The sequence below is a fragment of the Entelurus aequoreus genome, linkage group LG25 (genome assembly GCF_033978785.1).
Source record: "Entelurus aequoreus isolate RoL-2023_Sb linkage group LG25, RoL_Eaeq_v1.1, whole genome shotgun sequence".
Classification (NCBI taxonomy): Eukaryota; Metazoa; Chordata; class Actinopteri; order Syngnathiformes; family Syngnathidae; genus Entelurus; species Entelurus aequoreus.
Window position 1 is genome coordinate 25,227,802 of NC_084755.1, and position 22,369 is coordinate 25,250,170.

General features: G+C 35.5%; 1 protein-coding gene across 1 annotated transcript; it reads left to right on the forward strand.

Moving 5' to 3' along the window:
- The first annotated feature begins 393 nt into the window (after positions 1-393).
- Positions 394-21,382, forward strand: txn2 (thioredoxin 2). Its single transcript, XM_062037348.1, has 4 exons — positions 394-518; positions 10,862-11,121; positions 18,256-18,379; positions 20,737-21,382. The coding sequence occupies exons 2-4, from the start codon at positions 10,862-10,864 to the stop codon at positions 20,851-20,853; spliced, it is 501 nt and encodes a 166-aa protein (XP_061893332.1). The 5' UTR covers positions 394-518; the 3' UTR covers positions 20,854-21,382.
- Positions 21,383-22,369: the final 987 nt, after the last annotated feature.

Consider the following 22,369-nt stretch of genomic DNA (forward strand, 5'->3'; position numbering starts at 1 on the left):
CCTTTAAGAGCCTTTGTTTGCTTAATTACTACTAAAAGGAAAGTTGTATACTATGTTCACTATTTTATTTAAGGACAAACTTGCAATAAGAAACATATGTTTAATATACCGGAAGATTTTTTGTTAAAATAAAGCTAATAATGCAATTTTTGTGGTCCCCTTTATTTAGAAAAGTATCGAAAAGTACCTAAAAGTATCGAAATACATTTTGGTACCGGTACCAAAATATTGGTATGTATATATATATATATATATATGTATATATGTATATACATAAATAAACACAATATTATTACAGTATCGTAAATAAAAAATATATTATTATAAATTACTATTATTGTTATTTTTACCATCTATTTATTTGGCCACATTCTGTATATACAGTAGCCTGTACTTCCGGTACTGAGCCTTAGATGGCGGTAGTCGCCAATGCCAAGTAATAAATTCTGCCCAGCTGCCTGCACCGGAAGTACTACTTTGGTCCTCGAGACCAAGTACAGCGGTATCCAGGCGGCAAGGTAAAACATCTTAAAATACATCGTTTCGTTTGGGTTGTTTTCTATTTATGTGGTCTTTTTTTAGTCCGTCCGGTGTCTCCGGTTTGAGTATTTGGGGTGTTTTAGCGTGACAGGAAGCGGTGCCATGGTAAGGTTTAGTGAAAGAGAGGGCGAAGGGGGCAAAGTCATACGTAACGTTTGTTAATGGAGGAAGCAAAGCTCTACGGTACTTGTACATTCATAACAGCTCTATTTCACTCTATGTTTGTTGTCGTAAATAGTGTTTAAACGTGGCTGTAAAGTTTGAGTTGTAAGCTCGCACTAGCAGCATTAGTGCACAGCAGGTGTGCGAGACTGCTATGTTATTGGTGTCCATCATGAAGAAAAACATCCACAACCCTGTATAAATACAACTATATTTGACATGTTTGTTTTTCTTTTATAACCAGGAAAAATCAGGAATGTCATCTGATCAAAATGGTGAAAATATTCCATTAGCGTTTTATTTAATCTTGTATTTTTAAGTATTATTTAAAGTCAGTGGCGGGCCGTGCGTTTCTTACCTAGGCCTTCAGTGATGTCCTACTTAGTCCGACCTCACCTCTCAAAATACCGTAATTGATGTCACCACATGGACACGACTGGAGATACTATACAGCAGGGGTCACCAACCTTTTTGAAAGCAAGAGCTACTTCTTGGGTACTGATTCATGCGAAGGGCTACCAGTTTGATACACACTTAAATAAATTGCCAGAAATAGCCAATTTGCAAAATTTACCTTTTAACTCTATGATATTATTAATAATTAAAGATATTTACACTTAATTGAACAGTTTAAAAGAGGGGAAAACACGAAAAAAAATGACAATTAAATTTTGAAACATAGTTTATCTTCAATTTCGACTCTTTAAAATTCAAAATTCAACCGAAAACAAGAAGAGAAAAACTAGCTAATTCGAATCTTTTTGAAAAAATAAAAAAAAGAATTTATGGAACATCATCAGTAATTTTTTTTTATTAAGATTAATTTTAGAATTTTGATGACATGTTTTAAATAGGTTAAAAGCCAATCTACACTTTGTTAGAATACATAACAAATTGGACCAAGCTATATTTCTAACAAAGACAAATCATTATTTCTTCTAGATTTTCCAGAACAAACATTTTAAAAGAAATTCAAAAGACTTTTAAATAAGATTTAAATTTGATTCTACAGATTTTCTAGATTTGCCAGAATTTTTTTTTCGAATTTTAATCATAATAAGTTTGAAGAAATATTTCACAAATATTCTCCGTCGAAAAAACACAAGCTAAAATGAAGAATTAAATTAAAATGTATTTATTATTCTTTACAATAAAAAAAATGTTTTTACTTGAACATTGATTTAAATTGTCAGGAAAGAAGAGGAAGGAATTTAAAAGGTATATGTGTTTAAAAATCCTAAAATCATTTTTAAGGTTGTATTTTTTCTCTAAAATTGTCTTTCTGAAAGTTATAAGAAGCAAAGTAAAAAAAATTATGAATTTATTTAAACAAGTGAAGACCAAGTCTTTAAAATATTTTCTTGGATTTTCAAATTCTATTTGAGTTTTGTCTTTCTTAGAATAAAAAATGTCGGGCAAAGCGAGACCAGCTTACTAGTAAATAAATACAATTTAAAAAATAGAGGCAGCTCACTGGTAAGTGCTGCTATTTGTGCTATTTTTAGAACAGGCCAGCGGGCTACTCATCTGGTCCTTACGGGCTACCTGGCGCCCGCGGGCACCGCGTTGGTGACCCCTGCTATACAGAAACACAATTATTTATGTCGCCACATGACCATTGCTCGAGATACTATACAGAAACACACGTGCACGCTACTGGTCATTGAATCCCCTCGACTGTGTACAAAAGGGTCTATCTTTTGGCGCATTTAACAGAGGTGGGACCAAGTCATTGCTTTGCAAGTCACAAGTAGGTCTCAAGTCTTTGCCCTCAAGTCTCGAGTCAAGTCCCGAGTCAAGACAGGCAAGTCCCAAGTCAAGTCCAAAGTCAAGACTGGAAAGTCTCAAGTCAAGTCCCAAGTCCTGCATTTTGAATTTCGAGTCCTTTCAAGTCCTTTTAACCACAGACTAATATATTTACACAGATTGTGTATGCTTTTAAAACGCTGTATTTATTTATTAAAACAAGTGCATTTGAAATTGCAGGGGGAAAAAAGTGCTGACATTGCACTTCATAATAGCACTATTATCCAGTAATTTTAAACATTTAACTCATTCTTTTACAGAATAAACACATTTGAAAAAACAAGTGCAACTGTACTTATTTGCACAAAAGTGTTAACATTGTATTTCCATGGCATATTGCATTGTAACTAGTTCCACAGCAGTTTCTCTCCTGTTCTTACCTTATCTCATTGATCTCATCTCGTACTGTCTGTGTGTTTATGTGTGCGTACATATGAAAAACATAACAAAAACATGAACAAAACAATGAACAGAGTTGTACTTTTTAGATGTCAGGGCCCTATGCAATATGTACACATATTGTTAATATAGTATACATTTTAACGTTACGTTACTGTGTGTGATACATTGACTAACGTAACGTTTTGTCTAGGTACCTCATGCAACCCTGCTTAAAAAAATCACTTGGCAAAAAGTGTGAATAAGGTAGCGAACTGCAGTGGATGCAACAGATTGCCGTGTTTGCAATGACGTTATAACCATAGACATCTTATAAGTAGAAGCAGCATTGGTTGCTGTGACGCGAGCAATTTGGCCGCCATCTTGAAGTAGTGACAGTTGACAGGTAGAAAATAAAGATGGTGTTCAGCGTTTTCCTACTCAAATGAGCGGACTGTTGAAAATAGGAATCGGGGGATTACTTTTCACAAGTAAGATTTAACATTAATGTACTATTGGTTGTATTTTATGAAAATAATATTACCACAGAGTTGAGAAGGAGCAAAGATCTTCAATATTTGTATGTGAAAATCACAAAGAAATCTTCTGGGGGAGGATGACTGCCCTACAGGGGTTTGGTTTACAAACTTTCAGCCCCACCTAAAACAAAATTCACCAGCCGCCACTGATTATGATGCATTCTCATTTTAGGCAAAATATAAGACAATACGTTCTTAACAGTATAATTGTAACCAGGAATAAGTCTTCAAGTAACAATATTCAAATACTAACATTGTTGGGTAAGACAGAATTTGGTTTTATTCTGAATCCAGTGAAACAGATTGGTGGTTTTAGCTGATAAAGACTTTCAGGTGTTTATATATGTTTATGTTGAAGTATTTGGCAGACGCTTTTATCCAAAGCGACATACATAAAAAATACATATAAAACAATGACTGTAAACATGATCATTTAAGGGAAGAATGTAATACAAAATATCAATACAAAGTGCCAAGACAGACTCTCTGCTGCTGCAGCAACAGAGATACAGTCTATAAGATATATATATATATATATATATATATATATATATATATATATATATATATATATATATATATATATATATATATATATATATATATATATATATATATATATATATATATATATATATATATAATGTATTCATACATTGTTTATGTAGGATATACGCATGTTTACATAACCTAATCATATTGTTTCTTCAATTTAAAAATAGCTGACTGTTTTTTTCCCCTTTCTCTGGGATTATATTCCCAGTTTTGATCTCGGACGTCTGGTCACTTATAGCGTATAAGAATATTATATTACTGTTAAGCAAACTATGAATAATAAAACACGCCAAAACATGTTTCCTTTATCATAGCTACTACACGTATGACAAAAAAGCGCGTGAAAATCAGTGGTATTCAGTGAGGTAAAATGAATTAAATGCGCTGACAGTTCATTGCTCCTGCCAAATGAATTGCGCTGAGTGGAGCGGATCACCACTCCAAGATGGTGGCCCCGCGTCTCGTCTGCGCCTGTAGGCAGTAGCGCTCGATGCTGCGTACCCTTATAAGATGTCTAAGGTTATAACGTTAGCAGTGAGTTTACAGCCTCACTGATTTAACTACACAGCAAATAAAAGTTACGTTACTTAGCCAATAAACGTTATCTTACATTCAAAACTTACCCTTTGTGCAACTTCAAATGTCGAACGAAGTTGGAAGTTGTTGCGTCTCCGTCTGTAATATTCGAACTGCGTGATTTGCATACGGCAATTCGTTTTTTGTTGACCAAGTCGTAGTTTTAATACCCGAACGAAATTAACTTTGGCATAATTGTTTCTCACTGCCGCATTGTTTGACAACTCTTGTTCGGTGGTTGTCCTGCAATTTGATTGGATGAATGCTGTGTGATGAAAACAACGTAGATCTAATTTGATTGGCTGTTGTACTGAGAGCACACCAGCTGACAGGAACAACACGCTGATAGACACAGACGAAGAAAATGAAAAATACGGAGCGGCGCGCTCCCAAATAACTTTTTAATCTTTGGGTTTTGGGGAAAGTAGCAAGTCATGTCAAGTCAAAAGGCTCAAGTCCAAGTGAAGTCACAAGTCATTGATGTTAAAGTCTAAGTCGAGTTGCAAGTCTCTTTACATTTTGTCAAGTCGAGTCCAAAGTCATCAAATTCATGATTCGAGTCTGACTCGAGTCCAAGTCATGTGACTCGAGTCCACACCTCTGGCATTTAACATTCAATAAACCCGCTTCGGCAATTAAAACATATACCCTTTTGGTACTGTCAAAATTAAAAGAATTGTATAAAACAAATTAAACATGAAAAAATTAAGAAATACAATATTTGAACTCACAATTTGTAGCACCCTTCCGACGCCGTATAAGCAAGTGGTACCGTCGTAGTCGGTTGATTTGTGTGAAAGTGGCGGGCATTTCCCCATTTCACCGCCGGTGTTGAGCCAAAATGTGATTGTCTGCCAAAAATGTATATATATATATATATATATATATATGTATATATATATATATATTATTAATAAATACAAAAATAGTGTTCATGTATGAGATCTAGGGCTGCCAATTATGGCCAAAGTAATAATTAAGATTATTGTTATCAATATTAAAATCATGATTACTGATTTGTTAAGTAAAGCAGTGTTGGGGTGTGAATGTAATACCATCTTGTCATTTGTAATATCTAATAAAACACTATAGCTAAATGTTATCAATGTATTTATAGACAAATATTAGGTTTTTTTATTCTTTAACAAAATCAACTTGTCATCTTTTTGTTATTACATGATGCCTTTATCTCTATTTTTACATTTTGATGGAGTTTTTTATTTATATATATTTTTAAGTTATGTACATTTATATGTAGTTGTGGATGCTGTGTCGGGACAGATCCTTTAAGAGTTTGAGCAGAAATATGTCATATAGGAATTAACTATACACAATAAAACATTAACAAAATGAAGTGTCACATGAATGTTTTTTGAAGTAACACCTCAGTCTGGTGTTTACTTTTTGATATCAAAATAAAACACAAAGCAGTTTGACTAATGAAGATGAAGTCTAATAAACAAGCTTTGTTCTTCTCCAACGCCTCCCTAGTGTTTCAGTTTGGTCAACAAAAAAAAACAGAAGTGATACCTCTCACATCGAATAAACAATCTTCACCGCCTGTGTTCAATTCGATGAGATGATTAAACATTTTAGTTAATATTGATGTTATTTGAACACTGATACAGTTTGCAGTTAAATAAAGGACAAGTGAACATCCCAGTCAACAAAGTAAAGACTTTATAAACAAATTGTGACAACGTTCACGACACATCACCTGCTGCAAAACATCAAATGGTTTTCTCCTTCGCTGTATACTTTGTGTAGGGACAAGTGTCTCCAATATTGTCCACACCTGTCTTTATCTAAACACAGCAGTGCGCTCTTAAACACACGCCGGCAAGCGAGTGGAAATGACGTTAAACCAACTAGGGCTGGGCGATATGGCCTTTTTTTAATATCTCGATATTTTTAGGCCATATCGCGATACACAATATATATCTCAATATTTTGCCTTAGCCTTGAATTAACACTTGATGCATATAATCATAGCAGTATGATGATTCTATGTGTCTCCATTAAAACTTTCTTCTTCATACTTCATTAATATATGCTCATTTTAAACTTTCATGCAGAGAGGGAAATCACAACTAAGTCAATTTACCAAAACTGTATTTATTAAACAGTTATTAAGCAGTGGCACAAACATTCATGTCATTTCAAAACAACGTGCAAGATTGTCAGAGACATTTTAAAACAAGCTATTAGTGCACTTTTGTGAATGATGTCACTAAGATGACAAATCAAAACAACACTAAATTAAAGTGCACTTTTTGTACAGAACGCCACTACAATAGTTTAAAACAAATAAAGTGCACTTTTGTGCATGATGTCACACAAGATATTTCAATAACTGTCAAATAAAAATGAGCTGCATAATAGGAAATCAAATTGTGTACGTCCTTCGCTATGTGGTAGGTTCCTGCAGACGTTATCTCCTTATGTCGTGGACAATTTTTTTCATACGGTGTTGATGTGGAAATGGTTGCTCGGCATTTTGTTGGTGTGGCACCGAACGGAGATGTTGACATGCGGAGTTTCAAACACTCTTCATTCTCTAGCGGGTGACTTTTCAAATGATTCTACATATTAGCAGTAATGCTACTTTTTGTGGCAACGTTTTCGCCCCACACTTGACAAATTACGGTTTTCCGTTCGACATCTTCCAACTTGAAGCCAAACCACCGCCAGACGATGGACCCCGTGCTGTTTTTCTTAGGAATTAATTCTTCCTTCATTTGTTACCAGATTCGCACCTTCTTTCTCTCGTATTACCACTCGCACCACAGCTAACTTTAGCCATGCTGCTACCTCTCTGCTCAGCGAGGGCGTATACGTATGTGACATATGTAAGAAGGTGCGCTTGTTTAAGTCTCTGTGAGAAGGAGAGACAAGAAAGAGTGAGAAACGCCTGTAGTGTAATGCCTGCAGCTAAAAGCAACTGTCTGAGAACGTATACTCGAATATCATGATATAGTCATTTTCTATATCGCACAGAGACAAACCCGCGATATATCGAATATATCGCCCAGCCCTAAAACCAACCATGATTTTCAAGCCAAACACCGCTAATGCGCATGCGCCTGACTTCGTTTTACTGAAAATGCATTAATAAATGACAGTTTTTCGGTAATTAAAAAATTTAACGGTATTATTAACCGTAGGGAATTATCGCAAATTATCATTATACCATTTACTGTTACATCCCTTGTCCATTAACGGGTAAAATGTCAAGGGCGGTCACAGCATGTTCTTGCCCAAATGTTGGTCAATTTTTTGGGGCATTACGGCAAATGATGAGGGCGGTCGCGGCACTTGCCGCGGTTAAATTTGAGCGCTGCTGCATTGCTTGGCTTTGTCTGTCCATAGCTGTGTAATACAAACACTTTATCTTCATGGTTATTGTACCGGTGAGTTTTCTGTGGCTTTCTATGGCTCGTATGGTTCCGGTTCCACTTCCTGTTTTGGCAACTTGTGATTGGATACTCACTTGGGACTCCCAAGTGAGTATCCAATCACAGCGTAAGGCCTTACTGACAACAACTCGTGATCTGGTTCGCAATTGTCCATCAACTCTATGTCTCCGTTCACTTACAGTGCATAGTCGCCGGCATTGTTGATTCTGAAGGCCCCAGGCAGATTTTGTACAGCATGGCAACATAAGCTAGCTGAATTCTGATTGGATGCAAAATCTTACCTAAAAACAGCATTGGAAGGAGCATAATATGACATGAAGAGAATATAAATACTTTTAGATATTTAGGGAAAGTTACTTTTATCTTTAATTATGATCATGATTCCTGGTTATGTTAGGCCAGCAGAGAAGGCCTTGCTGGCCCTGACGACCCACCACTGTTTAAAGTATTTTAGTTTTAATGGCTACGCTTTTATTGTTTTAAATATTGTAGAACTTTAAGATGTATTTAAAATGAAAATTGCCTAACAAATAAATTATATTTTTTATTATCTATGATGTGGAAATGCATACACGGAAGCCACAAACTCAATATTCACACAGTTTAACTTATTTGAATTTCATAAACTGGTGGAGTATGATATTCTAAAGAATATTTATAAAGCACATATACAAATTCTACCAAACATTTAAAACAAATTTGTAAAAAGAGAATAATTATAATCTAAAAGGAACTTAGTATTTATAAAATCTAGTTTTAGAACATTATTATAAAAGGTGTTAGTTAATGGAGCAAACTTGACGATGGACAAAACAATTAAAAAGTGAAAATCAGAATGATGAAAATATATGATGTTTTATTTATTTTGTTGTGATGTAGACTTTTAGCTTGTTGCATGAATAGGGGCAGATGTTATACATTAACTTCCTTCTGCTCTATTTCATAATTTACTTTAATCTTAGGTTGATTGTATTTTCATTTGTTTGAAATATAACGGAAATGGAAATTATTATTCTGGCGGGGGTTGTGGCCTAATACTTTGTTCAGTGTGCCATGAATGCAGCGTAAAAAAACACATCTCCGACTCCTGAGTTTAGAACAATCACGCTGTGCTAAGAGAGCATAGTTCATAGTACACAAATATCAGACAGCAATGTGTTTATAGAAGTTTAGATTGGGGTACTGTATTTTTTTTCCGACCGTAGGGCGTACCGGAATTTAAAGCACACTGCCGATGATTCTGGTCTATTTTCATACAAAAGGCACACCGTATTATAAGGCGTGTTAAAAGGGTTATTCTATGATTTTTTTTAAAGGGTTATTCTATGATTTTTTTACCGGTCCGTGGATCGATTGGTACCGGGCCGCACAAGAAATTAAAAAAAATAAATAAATAAATACATTATTTAATTACTTTTTTTATTAAATCAACATAAAAAACACAATATACACTTACAATTAGTGCACCAACCCAAAAAACCTCCCTCCCCCATTTACACTCATTGACACTCATTCGCACAAAAGGGTTGTTTCTTTCTGTTATTAATATTTCTGGTTCCTACACTATAGATCAATACAGTCTGCAGGGATACAGTCCGTAAGCACACATGATTGTATTTTTTTATGACAAAAAATTTAAAAAAATACCATACCCCCCCGGTCCGTGGGACAAATTTTCAAGCGTTGACCGGTCCGCAGTTACAAAAAGGTTGGGGACCACTGGTCTACATAACATGTAAATGTGGTTCTTTGGTCAAAATGTTGCATAAATGATGTTTTACACACCATCTTCAAGTTGCTTTGTGACCGTCTCTTCAGGATGTGCCGTTTTGTGGGCGCTCTTATTTACGTGCCTCAACTTTGACAGCGCCTTCTCCCCGTCATCTTTAGTGAACCGGTAGTTTCTAGCGCTTCTACTGACATATTTAAGTTAGAACTGTACGCTACTTTGTGTTAGAAATGGAAGCCGTAATGCTCCGCGTTCCATCAAGCGGTGCAGCTTGGTAGCTTACGAAAGTCGTACTAAAACATTTTGACAGATTTTGGTATAGTATGGTCTTTATTGTCATAGTACAAATACAACCAAACTTTGTTTTGAGCCCCGTGTGTAATGTTTCATATTCTCAATGGAACATTTAAAGTTTTGGTGTTGCTTGCTTATGGGTACTTCCTAGCGTCATTTATTGAACAGGCGTCAACCTGCAGTCCACTTGTATCTCTTATGGGTGACTGCCATGTACTGGTCACGCTTATCATTACACCATATACCAAGTAACATTGCTTTGAGATCGGTAAGCGTGACCAGAATGAATACATACATTAGGTGCACCAAGTTATAAGGCCCACTGTCCATTTTGGAAAAAATTCAAGCATTTTAAGTGCGCCTATCGTCTGAAAAATACACTGTCGTTTGGTAATGTCTTGTTTTCATGTTAGCATTTAAGCTAGCCAGGAGGCACCAGTAGGTATGTGAGTTTATCATGGTTTTTCCATCATTTTAATTGACTAACTAATCGTCGGGGGTTTTATCATTAATACTGTTTATGGTTAACATCTACAAAACACATATGAAGCCAGAACACTGCCAAAAAGTTTGGTATTAAAATACATTTCTGCATTGTAGATCAAGATGTACACAAGTATTGATGCTCAGAAACTTTCTATTAAAAACAAAAACAGTTATTAAAAAATCCTATATTTAATCTGAATTTTGTTTTGATTATATGATGTTTCAAACATAGTCCTCACATTTCCCTTGTTTTCCAGTGACGGTGCTTTTATTTTTTTACCCTGTTTTTTTTCCTGTTGTCTGTTTTTGTTACTTTTCTCGTAGCTTGACATGGACTATGTATGAATAACATTGGCCCGCTGATGTCGTGTCTTCCCCAGATGGCTCATCGGCTGCTAGTACGCAGGATTTGGACGCTCTCCTCCAAAAAGATCCGCTGCCTCCCAGCATCCATCGCCGCCTCCAAATCCTTCTCCTCCTCCTTGCAGCCTTCCACAGCCCGGGTCTCCCTCCTCTCCCCCTCGCACATCTGTCCTCACCCCTTCCGCCGTCTGGTCTCTTTCAATGTGCAGGACAACGAGGATTTCACAGAGCGAGTCATCAACAGTCAACTTCCTGTGCTGATTGACTTCCATGCACAGTGAGTACAGTACGGAGTTATGTGTTCTAACACAAGAATACTTCACAAAACACTACGCTGTGTGACAAGATCATTCCATACATTTCACAATGATGTTTTGGTGAATTTACTGAGGAATTTGTGAAACTAAAACAATGCAAAAAGAATGTCATTGTAGGTTAATAATACTAACACGGACATTCGTAAATGTGTTGGCATATTAGCCAATGCTAAAGACGCTGGCTTGATTACGTTACGATAGCACGTACAAATATGCATGAAAACACTCTTACAGACATCACACATGGGACGCATTAGTCAGTATAAACCATTGTAGTTATATTGTAAAACTTGCAAAAGGAGTGATGAAAGAAGAATCCATACGAGTAGAAATGCTATTGAGGGCTAGAAGACGGAACGACACTTCTACTTCCGGTTGAAAGCACTAAATGGAAAGACACTGCAGCACTTGCAGTAAGCGAACTCGTCCAAAAGATTCCGCAATAGCACAAACAATAATACACTTTTTCATTGTATTTGCTTGTTCTTTTTTTAAATTTTTTTATACTATTTGCATTAAGGCCGTCTACAAAGAAAAATCAAAAAATTAGCCGCATTGTTTTTTGAAAGCCGACAATGTAGGAAAAAAAGTAGCGGCTTATAGTCCGGAATTAAAATAATGCGCAGGCCTATTGACTGATTTACGACAAATCATTACTTGAAGTATCATCATTTTGTTGAATAATTATTGCATTCGACAGAAGCCTAGCAAGTGTTTTTGAAATGTAAACAACAAAATAAGTTAGTGTTCAAATTAAGGCTGCAGCTAACGATTATTTTTCTATCGATTAATCTATAGATTATTTTTTCCGATTAATCGGTTAATCTATAGATTTTTTTTCGATTAATCTATAGATTATTTTTCCTTTTACCGATTATTTTTTTATTTAAAATGAAGATGAAAAAATAAATGTAGGCCCGTTTTTTCAAAAGGCATGGCTTTTATTTACAAAAAAAACGAAGTATGGCCACTCAGTCAACATTGACAACAACATGACAAAATATTCTATAACAATGTAAACATTTAAAACTTTTAACATTTAACAAAATTAAAAGTAGCTTATTTGCTTTTTAATGTGCAAATATAAAAGTAAACATCCAGTGCAAATCTTAATATTCTGCAATAGTATAAGCATTTCAAAAGTAAAAGTATTGCTTATTTTGCTTTAAAATGTGCAAAAATAAAGATAAACATCCAATACAAAAAAGTGCAAAACGAAATATTCTGTAACAACAGTGTAAACATTTCAACAAAAGTGAAAGTATTGCTTATTTGCTAAAATGTGCAAAAATAAAGATAAACATCCAATACAAAAAAGTGCCAATCTAAATATTCTGGAGCACTGTAAACATTAAGTATTGCTTTTAAAATGTGCAAAATAAACATCCAGTCCAACACAGTACACAATAACCAATTCTACTCATTCCAGTGACTGACTAACAGTTGTAATGAAGAAAGGTTAGCATGTCTACATGCTCTGGTTCTTTTCTTGTTTACAATATCCCCAGCAGCTGAAAATAGGCGCTCAGAAGGGGTGGATGTGGCTGGAACTGAGAGGTAATTAGCCTTCACCTCAAGCCAGGACTGTGAGCTGAGCTGAGCTGCAGTTTAAGTTTCTAGAAGGTCAACGGGCTCATAGTGATGTTACTAGTAGTTGACTGAGAGGTGTTTATTATCATTTGGGGAGAGTCCGCTGCCTGATGCTCACCTGCTAAACACCTATCTGCTCGACGCTGAAGCGCTGACTACATGCGCTCTGAATACGCACTGCTGATTGGCTGGTAACGTTTTGAATACGCACTGCTGATTGGCTGATAACGCTTTCTGTGTACCAATCAGATGGTTGTGTGGGTGGGACAGTGCTGCGTGCTGAGACAGAGGCAGAAGGAGCAAAGCAGCTTGTTAAGACTTTAGCTTTAGCTTAGAAACTCGTTCGGTACACCCCCGTACCGAAACGGTTCAATACAAAACACGTACCGTTACACCCCTAGCAGATACAAATGACACATTCATGTTTTTGTGTAATGATGACAACGTATGCTCACGCGGACGATTGACTAGTTGATGGTTTTCTTTTCAAATGTTCGTTCATAGCCGTTGTGCTGCTATGATAGGCCATTTCCGCTTGACACAGTGTGCATATAACAACATTATTAGGCCGTGTATTGAAATACTCCCACACTTTTGACGACTTTTGGCGTGATTTTTTCCCCCTCGCTCGCACCGTCTGCTTTGCGGTCCGCCATGACGGTAGTGTGACATAAATGCGACGCGTCGACGCACAACAACGGCGTCGACGTATTTACGTAACCGATGACGTCGACCATGTCGACGCGTCGTTTCAGCCTTAGTTCAAATAATGTAATCTCCATTTGTTAAAAAAATGTTAAGACTTTTATGATGAAATAACTTTTCAGCATAGTTAGCCTTAAGCACATTATATTTTGTTCATAAGCAGTGTTGAGACAAACGCGTTACTGTAACGCCATTAGTTTCGGCGCTAACTAGTAATCTAACGCGTTATTTTTTATATTCAGTAACTCAGTTACCGTTACTACATGATGCGTTACTGCGTTATTTTACGTCACAAGGAAGAGGCGCTGTGTGTGTGTCTGGGTGTGGAGAGGGAGGAGGGGTGTGCGCGCAGCAGAATTCGTGAGGGAGGGGCGGAGACAGAGAGAGCGAGAGAGTTATGATAAACACGCATGCATCGCCAGGCTCAGCTTTTTATCGATAGATTTATCAGATTTAATTTTTTATTATCTATAGCAGGGGTGTCAAAAGTGTGCCCCGGAGGCCATTTGCGGCCCACAGCTAATGTTTTAAAAGCCCACAGCACATTCTAAAAATACTATTAAAATAAACAAAAATATAACAAAAGTGTAATGTTATTATGAATTATTGACCTATCCAAGGTTCCGATTACTTCACATCTAATATTCCACTTTGAAAAATATTTTTGGTGTAAGATTTTGCATATTTTGTGTGTTTGCCATTAAAAACATAGTTTTGTTTGACAAAAAAGGGTGGAAAACAAACAAACAAAAAAACAACATAAGAAAAATAAGGGATAGATCTGAAGTTGATGTAGACTCCAGAGATTTAAGCGTTAAATATAAAATGTATGTATGCCCTGGCACACCATTACCATCATTTCATGACCGAAGCAAAACACTTATTACACTTTTATACTGAAATAAATACATCTACAACTTATTAAATAAAAACATAGAAAAAACAAAGTTCAGATCCATGAAGGAAAGAAGAAAGTGAATGAATGTTTAGAACTGAATACATTTACATATGTATACATATTTTTTTTCTTTTTTTATAATTTTTTTTAATTGATTAAGTAACGTTTATGACAACCTTTTTCAAAAACACAATATAGAATGTGAGATATAACAGGATAATGCATATATTTATCTTTTTTTTTCAAAACACTTACAAAAAAGTGGGGCCCCAAAAATGTACTGTGGGAACTAGGGGTGTGGGAAAAAATCGATTCGAATTTGAATCGCGATTCTCACGTTGTGCGATTCAGAATCGATTCTCATTTTTTAAAAATCTATTTTATTTTATTTTTATATATATATATATATATATATATATATATATATATATATATATATATATATATATATATATATATATATATATATATATATATATATATATATATATATATATATATATATATATATATATATATATATATAAAAAAACATTTTTTTAAATTAATCAATCCAACAAAACAATACACAGCAATACCATAACAATGCAATCCAATTCCAAAACCAAACCCGACCCAGCAACACTCAGAACTGAAATAAACAGAGCAATTGAGAGGAGACACAAACACGACACAGAACAAACCAAAAGTAGTGAAACAAAAATGAATATTATCAACAACAGTATCAATATTAGTTACAATTTCAACATAGCAGTGATTAAAAATCCCTCATTGACATTATCATTAGATATTTATATATAAAAAATTAAAAAGAACAATAGTGTCACAGTGGCTTACACTTGCATCGCATCTCATAAGCTTGACAACACACTGTCCAATATTTTCACAAAGATAAAATAAGTCATATTTTTGGTTCATTTAATAGTTAAAACAAATTTACATTATTGCAATCAGTTGATAAAACATTGTCCTTTACAATTATAAAAGCTTTTTACAAAAATCTACTACTCTGCTTGCATGTCAGCAGACTGGGGTAGATCCTGCTGAAATCATATGTATTGAATGATTAGAGAATCCTTTTGAATCTTGGCAAAAATCTTAGCCACACGATTATCAAATGTAATAGGAAAATGAATTCATACTGACCAAACTGGCTTCATGGAAGGTCGACAATCTTCAGACAATACAAGGAAATTGTTTGTTATTTACTATGTTAGAAGTCTCCCTTATCCCACAGCAGTATGTACTGTTGATGCGGAGAAGGCATTCGACCGCATAAACTGGTCATTTATGTTTTGCACATTACGTAAATTTGGATTTGGAAATAATTTTATACAATGGATTAAGATGCTTTATACAAGGCCCATGGCATCAGTCAAAACCAATAATCATATTTCAGAACTTTTTTCGTTAAAAAGAGGAGTAAAACAGGGATGTCCTGCATCTGGATTATTATTTAATTTGGTTATTGAACCCTTAGCTGCAAAAATAAGAAGTGAAAATAATATTCATGTTATAAAAATTGGCTCTCAGTATAATAAGCTATCGATGTATTGTGACGACATAATTCTCTACCTGTCACATGTTAACTCCTCTCTACACTATATCAATAATGTCATCACTGAATATGGCTGTTTATCAGGGTATAAAGTCAATTGGGACAAATGTGAAATATTACCACTTAGCACTGCAAGAAATCACAAGTTCAGAACTCCAAAATTGGGTTTGGTTTTGAAATTGTATTGCATTATTATGGTATTGTGTATTGTTTTCATTTAAAAAAATTAAATTAAAAAAAATCGTTTTTGAATCGAGAATCGTGTTGAATTGAAAAAAAAAATCGATTTTGAATCGAATCGTGACCCCAAGAATCGATTCTGAATCGAATCGTGGGACACCCAAAGATTTCCAGCCCTAGTGGGAACCCATTTTTATGACTTGATGGGGACCCCATTTTGAAAATTCCTAGCGCCAACACTGCTGTCAACAGAAGAGAAAAAATGCAGTATTTAAATGAATATATTATTATATTATTTATAAAGCAAGTTCGAGTATCATTGGCAAATTTTCACCTAGTCCCGGCCTTGGCGTGCTGCCCACCTTGGCACGCATATGTGTCCTCTTTTTGGGATTTCAGAATATGGTCAGCCGAGATATTATCACTACTTTTCTTTTGTCGAGCACAAAGAAAAGAACATTTTAGTTAAATGTAAGTTGTGTCAATTCAAATCGGCTGAAACAGCTACAAAAGCAACATGCTTCGACGAAGCTAGTAAAGAGAGACACACTTCACCTCCTAAGCAACAGCGGCTGGATTTTAACGAGGCACTGCTAGCAAGGACAACATTGATAGAGCCATTGCAGCGTATGTGCTAGAAGACATGCAGGCTATTTATACAGTGGAGTCACCCGCTTTCAGGCAGCTAATTAGCATGATACCGGCGTCAAACAGCAAATGGCACGAAAACATTTTCCAAGCTCCTGGACACAGTGGGCAGTGAGTACATAAACATGGAAAGCAAGCTAAAGAAGACACTCCACTCTCAGCCTCTACTCATCAGATAGATAGTACTTAATTGATTCCTTCAGGAGAGTTCCCTCATTCCTCATTGAAGGTACACACTCTGTCAATTCTCTTATATACTCTTTCATTCTAGACTTCTAGAGTTTTTGATTATCACATCACTCTAAATGTATAGACTATAAAGTTCACAAACATAAAGAGGGATCCTAGTGGGCCAGGCCAATCTTTCCTTATCTCTAAACTAAAACTGGGGAAATGCGTAAAGTGTTCTGGGCTTCAGACATGATTTTATTTCAGAATTCCTTGAGAGAAAAAACGCCTGGTTAGGCTTTGGTATGTAAAGTTAAAGTACTTCCTTGGTTTACAACTATGTTGCTATTATGCTGTTTGTTACTAATGTATGTTATCTTGCAGCTATTTAAAATAGTTTTGTCAATTTGTTCTGGCCTGAAATAATTTGGCCCTTTGAAACATATCTTTGTCTTTGTGTGTTGTATGTAGACCACATTGCTTAGCAGAGTTCAGTGATGCAAATGCATGTCAAGTTGATCAACAGATTGTATTATTCTCCACTGCAATAACAGTACTGAAATGAAGGCTAAAAGGGCATTAATGGGAGCTTTAAAAAAGAAGAAAAAATAAGTAACTAAATACTTACTTTTCACAGTAACTCATAATTTTTTGGTGTAAGTAACTGAGTAAGTGAGTTACTTTTGAAATAAAGTAACTAGTAACTGTAACTAGTTACTGGTTTTCAGTAACTAACCCAACACTGTTCATAAGTGAAGTGAATTCTGCTGATTGGTTGATATTGTCATCAAACAATTTAGCCAAAATTAATCATGTGAGGAGTTGAAATAGAAGTTCCTAACATTCAGAGAGAGAGAGGAGAGAGAGAGAGCTTCGGAAAAACATTTATTGATCGTCAATTTCAACAGAGTTCTGTGGCATTGGGTTGTCTATGGCCGGTGGGTGTGTGGTATCCCTTTTTAATTTGCAGTCTTGTCAAAAAATTAAAATAATTTAGGTTTGTTAAAATCCTGTTCCGGCTTTTAGTTGCACTGCAAGACCAGCTTCTCGTTGAGAAGAGCAATACATAGTCTCCAAAAGTGTCCAATAAAACCAGAAAATGTTGCTAGAATTGTCTTCCTTTTTTTGTAAAAAGACAATTCATAAAACAATACAGATTCTTCCTGCTACGTCTGCTTATTCTCTGGCAGACCAGGTGCTTATAAGAAGCAGAGTTTAGACGTACGGAATTGTAACGACAAGCTGCTTTCGCAGACAGTCCGGTTATAATGAGTTAATTTTGTACTTGCAGCGGGACGCCACAAATACATTTATTTAAATGTATTATTCTGTTCCTTGTGTCCTCAGGTGGTGCGGTCCTTGTAAGATCCTTGGGCCGAGGTTGGAGAAGGCTGTTGCCAAACAAAAAGGCCGCGTTGCCATGGCAAAAGTAGACATTGACGATCACACAGACCTGGCTATTGAATATGGGGTGAGTTTCACTTTCTATTTAACTCCCAATAGTGGGGACAAAAAGTCCTGACGCTGATCCAGATCAGCCCCAAAATCTCATCACTTGTTCCATTTCTGACATTTCCTGAAAGTAAGATGAAAACTATTAAAATTATATATAGTAAAATAAAAGACAGAGTGAACCCTCTTGTCAGTTATCCACTCTGTCTCTGTTTGTGTAGACGAGGCGGCTAGCATACACACACACACTATAACGTTTTGACTTATTTTTGGTGAAAACTAACACACAGACAAGCCAACGGCAACAAATAGGTAACGTCCTGGTGGCGCTATCTACGAACGACTAAAATGTTTCTCACATGTGCAATATATTTTTCTTGGATAACAATATGAAAAGTTATGGTGCTGTGTACTTTTATAATTTGTAGCACCAACCAGGGTTGTCCCCATTCCAATATTTCAAATGTATTTCAATACTTTTCAAAATAAAAGACACCACAAAAATGTTTTATTGTCTTTATTTTAACAAAAAGGTTATGATACATTAAACATATGTTTCTAATTGCAATTTAGTCTTTAAATAACATGTTGAACATACTAGAAAACTTGTCTTTTAGTAATAGGTAAACAAACAAAGACTCCTAATTAGTCTGCTGACACATGCAGTAACATTGTCATTTATAATTGTATTATTTTGTCAATTATTAATCTACTTGTTTGTTTACTGTTATTATTTGCTTATTTTTTGTTTTAACATGTTCTAGTTTCTACACTTCTGTTCAAATGTAATAATCACTTATTCTTCTGATGTTTGATACTTTATATTAGTTTTGGGTATCAATCCGATACCAAGTCGGGGTCATCAGGGTCATACTTATTAGTCTTCCTGTCTCCAGAAAATTTCCTGAGTTAAATTTTTTTTTTTTAAATGACTAAATATTTTGTGATAATCAAAATCAATGTAATCATTGTAGAACAGACTATATACGGCTTCTGTACTTGGTATCATTACAGTCGATATTTATATAGATCCACCCATTTGTTTACATTTAGAAGTGCAACCTAGCAGTTAGCGGTGATCTATTGTATCCTCCTACGGTGTGTAGTGAAACATGTTTAGATATTCCTGGTCCTGCAGTGATAATGATACTTGTAAGAAACTTAGTGTTCATTTTGTTGTTATCGTCAACGACCTGTTTATACACAATGTAGAATACAACTAGTGTATTTCTACATAAACATGCAGACATATTTTCATGTTCTTTTTCTTATAACAAACTATAGATCAGTGATATGTTGTTGTCATAATTGTCTAAATAAATGGTACACATGACATTTTACCGATGGAACAGAAAATAGATTGATCATATTTGTAATTTGATGTTCAATAACATTGTAACTAAGTTGTGCTCTCCAAATTGCCAACAATTCATGTGTACAACATTGTGTATGTTAACACTGAATTATAGCAGTTATGGAAACATTCTTAATATTAAGGTTTGAACGTCAAATACATGTTAATGTGCCATTTCATCATTTGCTGTTAAATAAATACAATTACTTTAATAGAAGTGTTATATAATTTTTCACGCCGTTCAGAGCAAGTGCATACGTTGCTCAACCTAACTCCTTTGCGTCATAAAACGATCTGCTCGACAATTTTCACAATAGCCTCTCTTGAATGCACGTACGGAAATGAAGTATATATAAAAAAAAGATGAGGCTTTAATTAATCTCTTGGTCTGAATAGATTCTGAAATAATGTGATGGACCATATTCAGATTTATTGAAATGCATCTTTTATGTGCAGAGTTGATTTATTACCTTGTGTAGTAATTTTAATAACCTTAATAAAAGTGCTATCAAGACAAATTTAAAGATGTCTTCTACTCTTTATTTTAGTTGACAAAATTTACTGTAATTTGAGTCGACTAAAACTAAATTAATTTAGATGACTGAAACTAAATGATTTTTCGTCCAGACTATGACTAAAACTAAATTGAAAACTTCTGCCAAAATTAACACTAGGAACATACTTTATTTGTCGACATGGAGGCCAGGATTAGTGATTTAAAAGTACCCAAAACACTGCGACGGTACGTTAGCCGCCAGCTAGTTATGTTTTAGGCAGTGCTTGCAGAGTGACACTTAAGTGTTTAAAGCTTTACTTTTTATCATTCCATTCCCCCTCTTCTGCTTGTAAGTGCTGTGTGTGTGTTGACTGTCATGCAATTGGGCAGCAATGTCACCAAGGCCATATCCATGAAGACAAAAAGTATTTTTCAAAGGCTTTTCCTAATTCATTAGTACCTTGAAACTTAACCTCCTTGTTTGGTGGTGAGCCAAGGCTTTTATTAACTCCCTTCATGCCTTCAGGTGTCTGCTGTTCCAACAGTCATCGCCATGAGAGGAGGCGATGTGGTCGACCAATTTGTGGGGATCAAAAACGATGACGAACTGGAGTCTTTTGTCAGCAAGATCATTGGACAATAAATCAGGGTTGGGATGTCAGTGTTTCTGTGGTGCAGGCGACACATTTTGAGTCTGTCAGCGGCCAAACTGTGACCTTGCTCACACTAGTCCTTAGACTCACTGCTTTGACTGTAGCGTCTCATTTTGTCTGTATTAGTTTAGAAAGTATGTGTGCCTCTTTCAACGCTGGGCACTTCTGTTAAGCACTTGTCGTCTTGTCCCAACTGCAGGAGTGGAAATACCAGCACAGTCTTCTTCTTATATTGTGCATTATGAGGCTCTGTAGTTATAACGGTGAAGGGTTTATTTATGGATATAAACCTCACTGAAGGAGGTTGTGACTGTCAACTGTAGTTTTGGTTTTCATCCACACGATGGCGGTGTTTGTCTTACATGACCAAGCCACACAGGCTGGTTTTCTGCCAATATGCCTAATAATGTTAGGCGTGTCAAGTTTCAAAGTCAGGAATTGCAAATAATTGAATTTCCTTTTATTACTGTAAAAAAAGATTCTGGAATCATGGCCACGTGACGCAATAAAGAAATCAAATGTGGTTGTTCCATTTTTTTCCTTCACATTGACAATACAACATTGCCAACTAGCGGCGAATGCAATGAACTACGTCACGCAGTCAACACTCACTTGTTGCCAGGACAAATCACGTTCGTCTTTAAAACGAAACTTTCCAAACATTTTCTATAAATGTGCATGAATAACACAAGTTTTATATAAGTAATACTGTAATGGTATATCTATGACGTCATGTAATGCTGGATTGAACTCTCTTTAACCGCAACAGCTGTTTTCTCTCTACATCTTTAAACAATACGATGCAAACAAACTGTACATTCACGTCATCTTTCAAACGAGCAACTATTTGTTCATGAATATAAATATTTTAAAAAGTGGTCATATAAAAATATGTTCCCGAGTTGTAAGATAACGTTCTCTTTTTGCCTTTCTGCAGTACTTTCTGATTCCGCTGACAGGTTCCGGTTTGATGACATCACTTCTGGTATGTGAACGACTTGCTGTTTTACCATCGGTTTAACGGAATTTTGCATATATATGATTAGTCGCGTTGCGAAACAATATTCCAGTCCATCAATAAGATAAAAGCGCTAATTGCCGTAATTTTTTAAAATGTGATATTTCAACCCAAGTGGAAACATTAAATACGTCAAGAGGCTGTTTGTAACTTGTTCAAAGTTCAATTTTACGAAACCACAATAGGAAAACGCACCCCTGCCGTAGAATGCACCCCCTGACGCGGGAGCGCGCTTACGTCACTCGTCTCGAAAATCATATCTAAACTCGGCTGTAATGACCGAAGTGGCAGAAATCGCCTCTTTTAAATCGCCTCTTTCGGCATAAAAAAGTACATAAAGTGAAATAATCCAAGTTTTCCTTACTTTTGGATGGATTAAAAATTGTGAGCCTTTAATGATTTCGCCGTCATTCAAGTGGCTGAAATCGCCTCTTTTAAATTGCCTCTTTCGGCATAAAAAAGTACATAAAGTGAAATAATCCACGTAT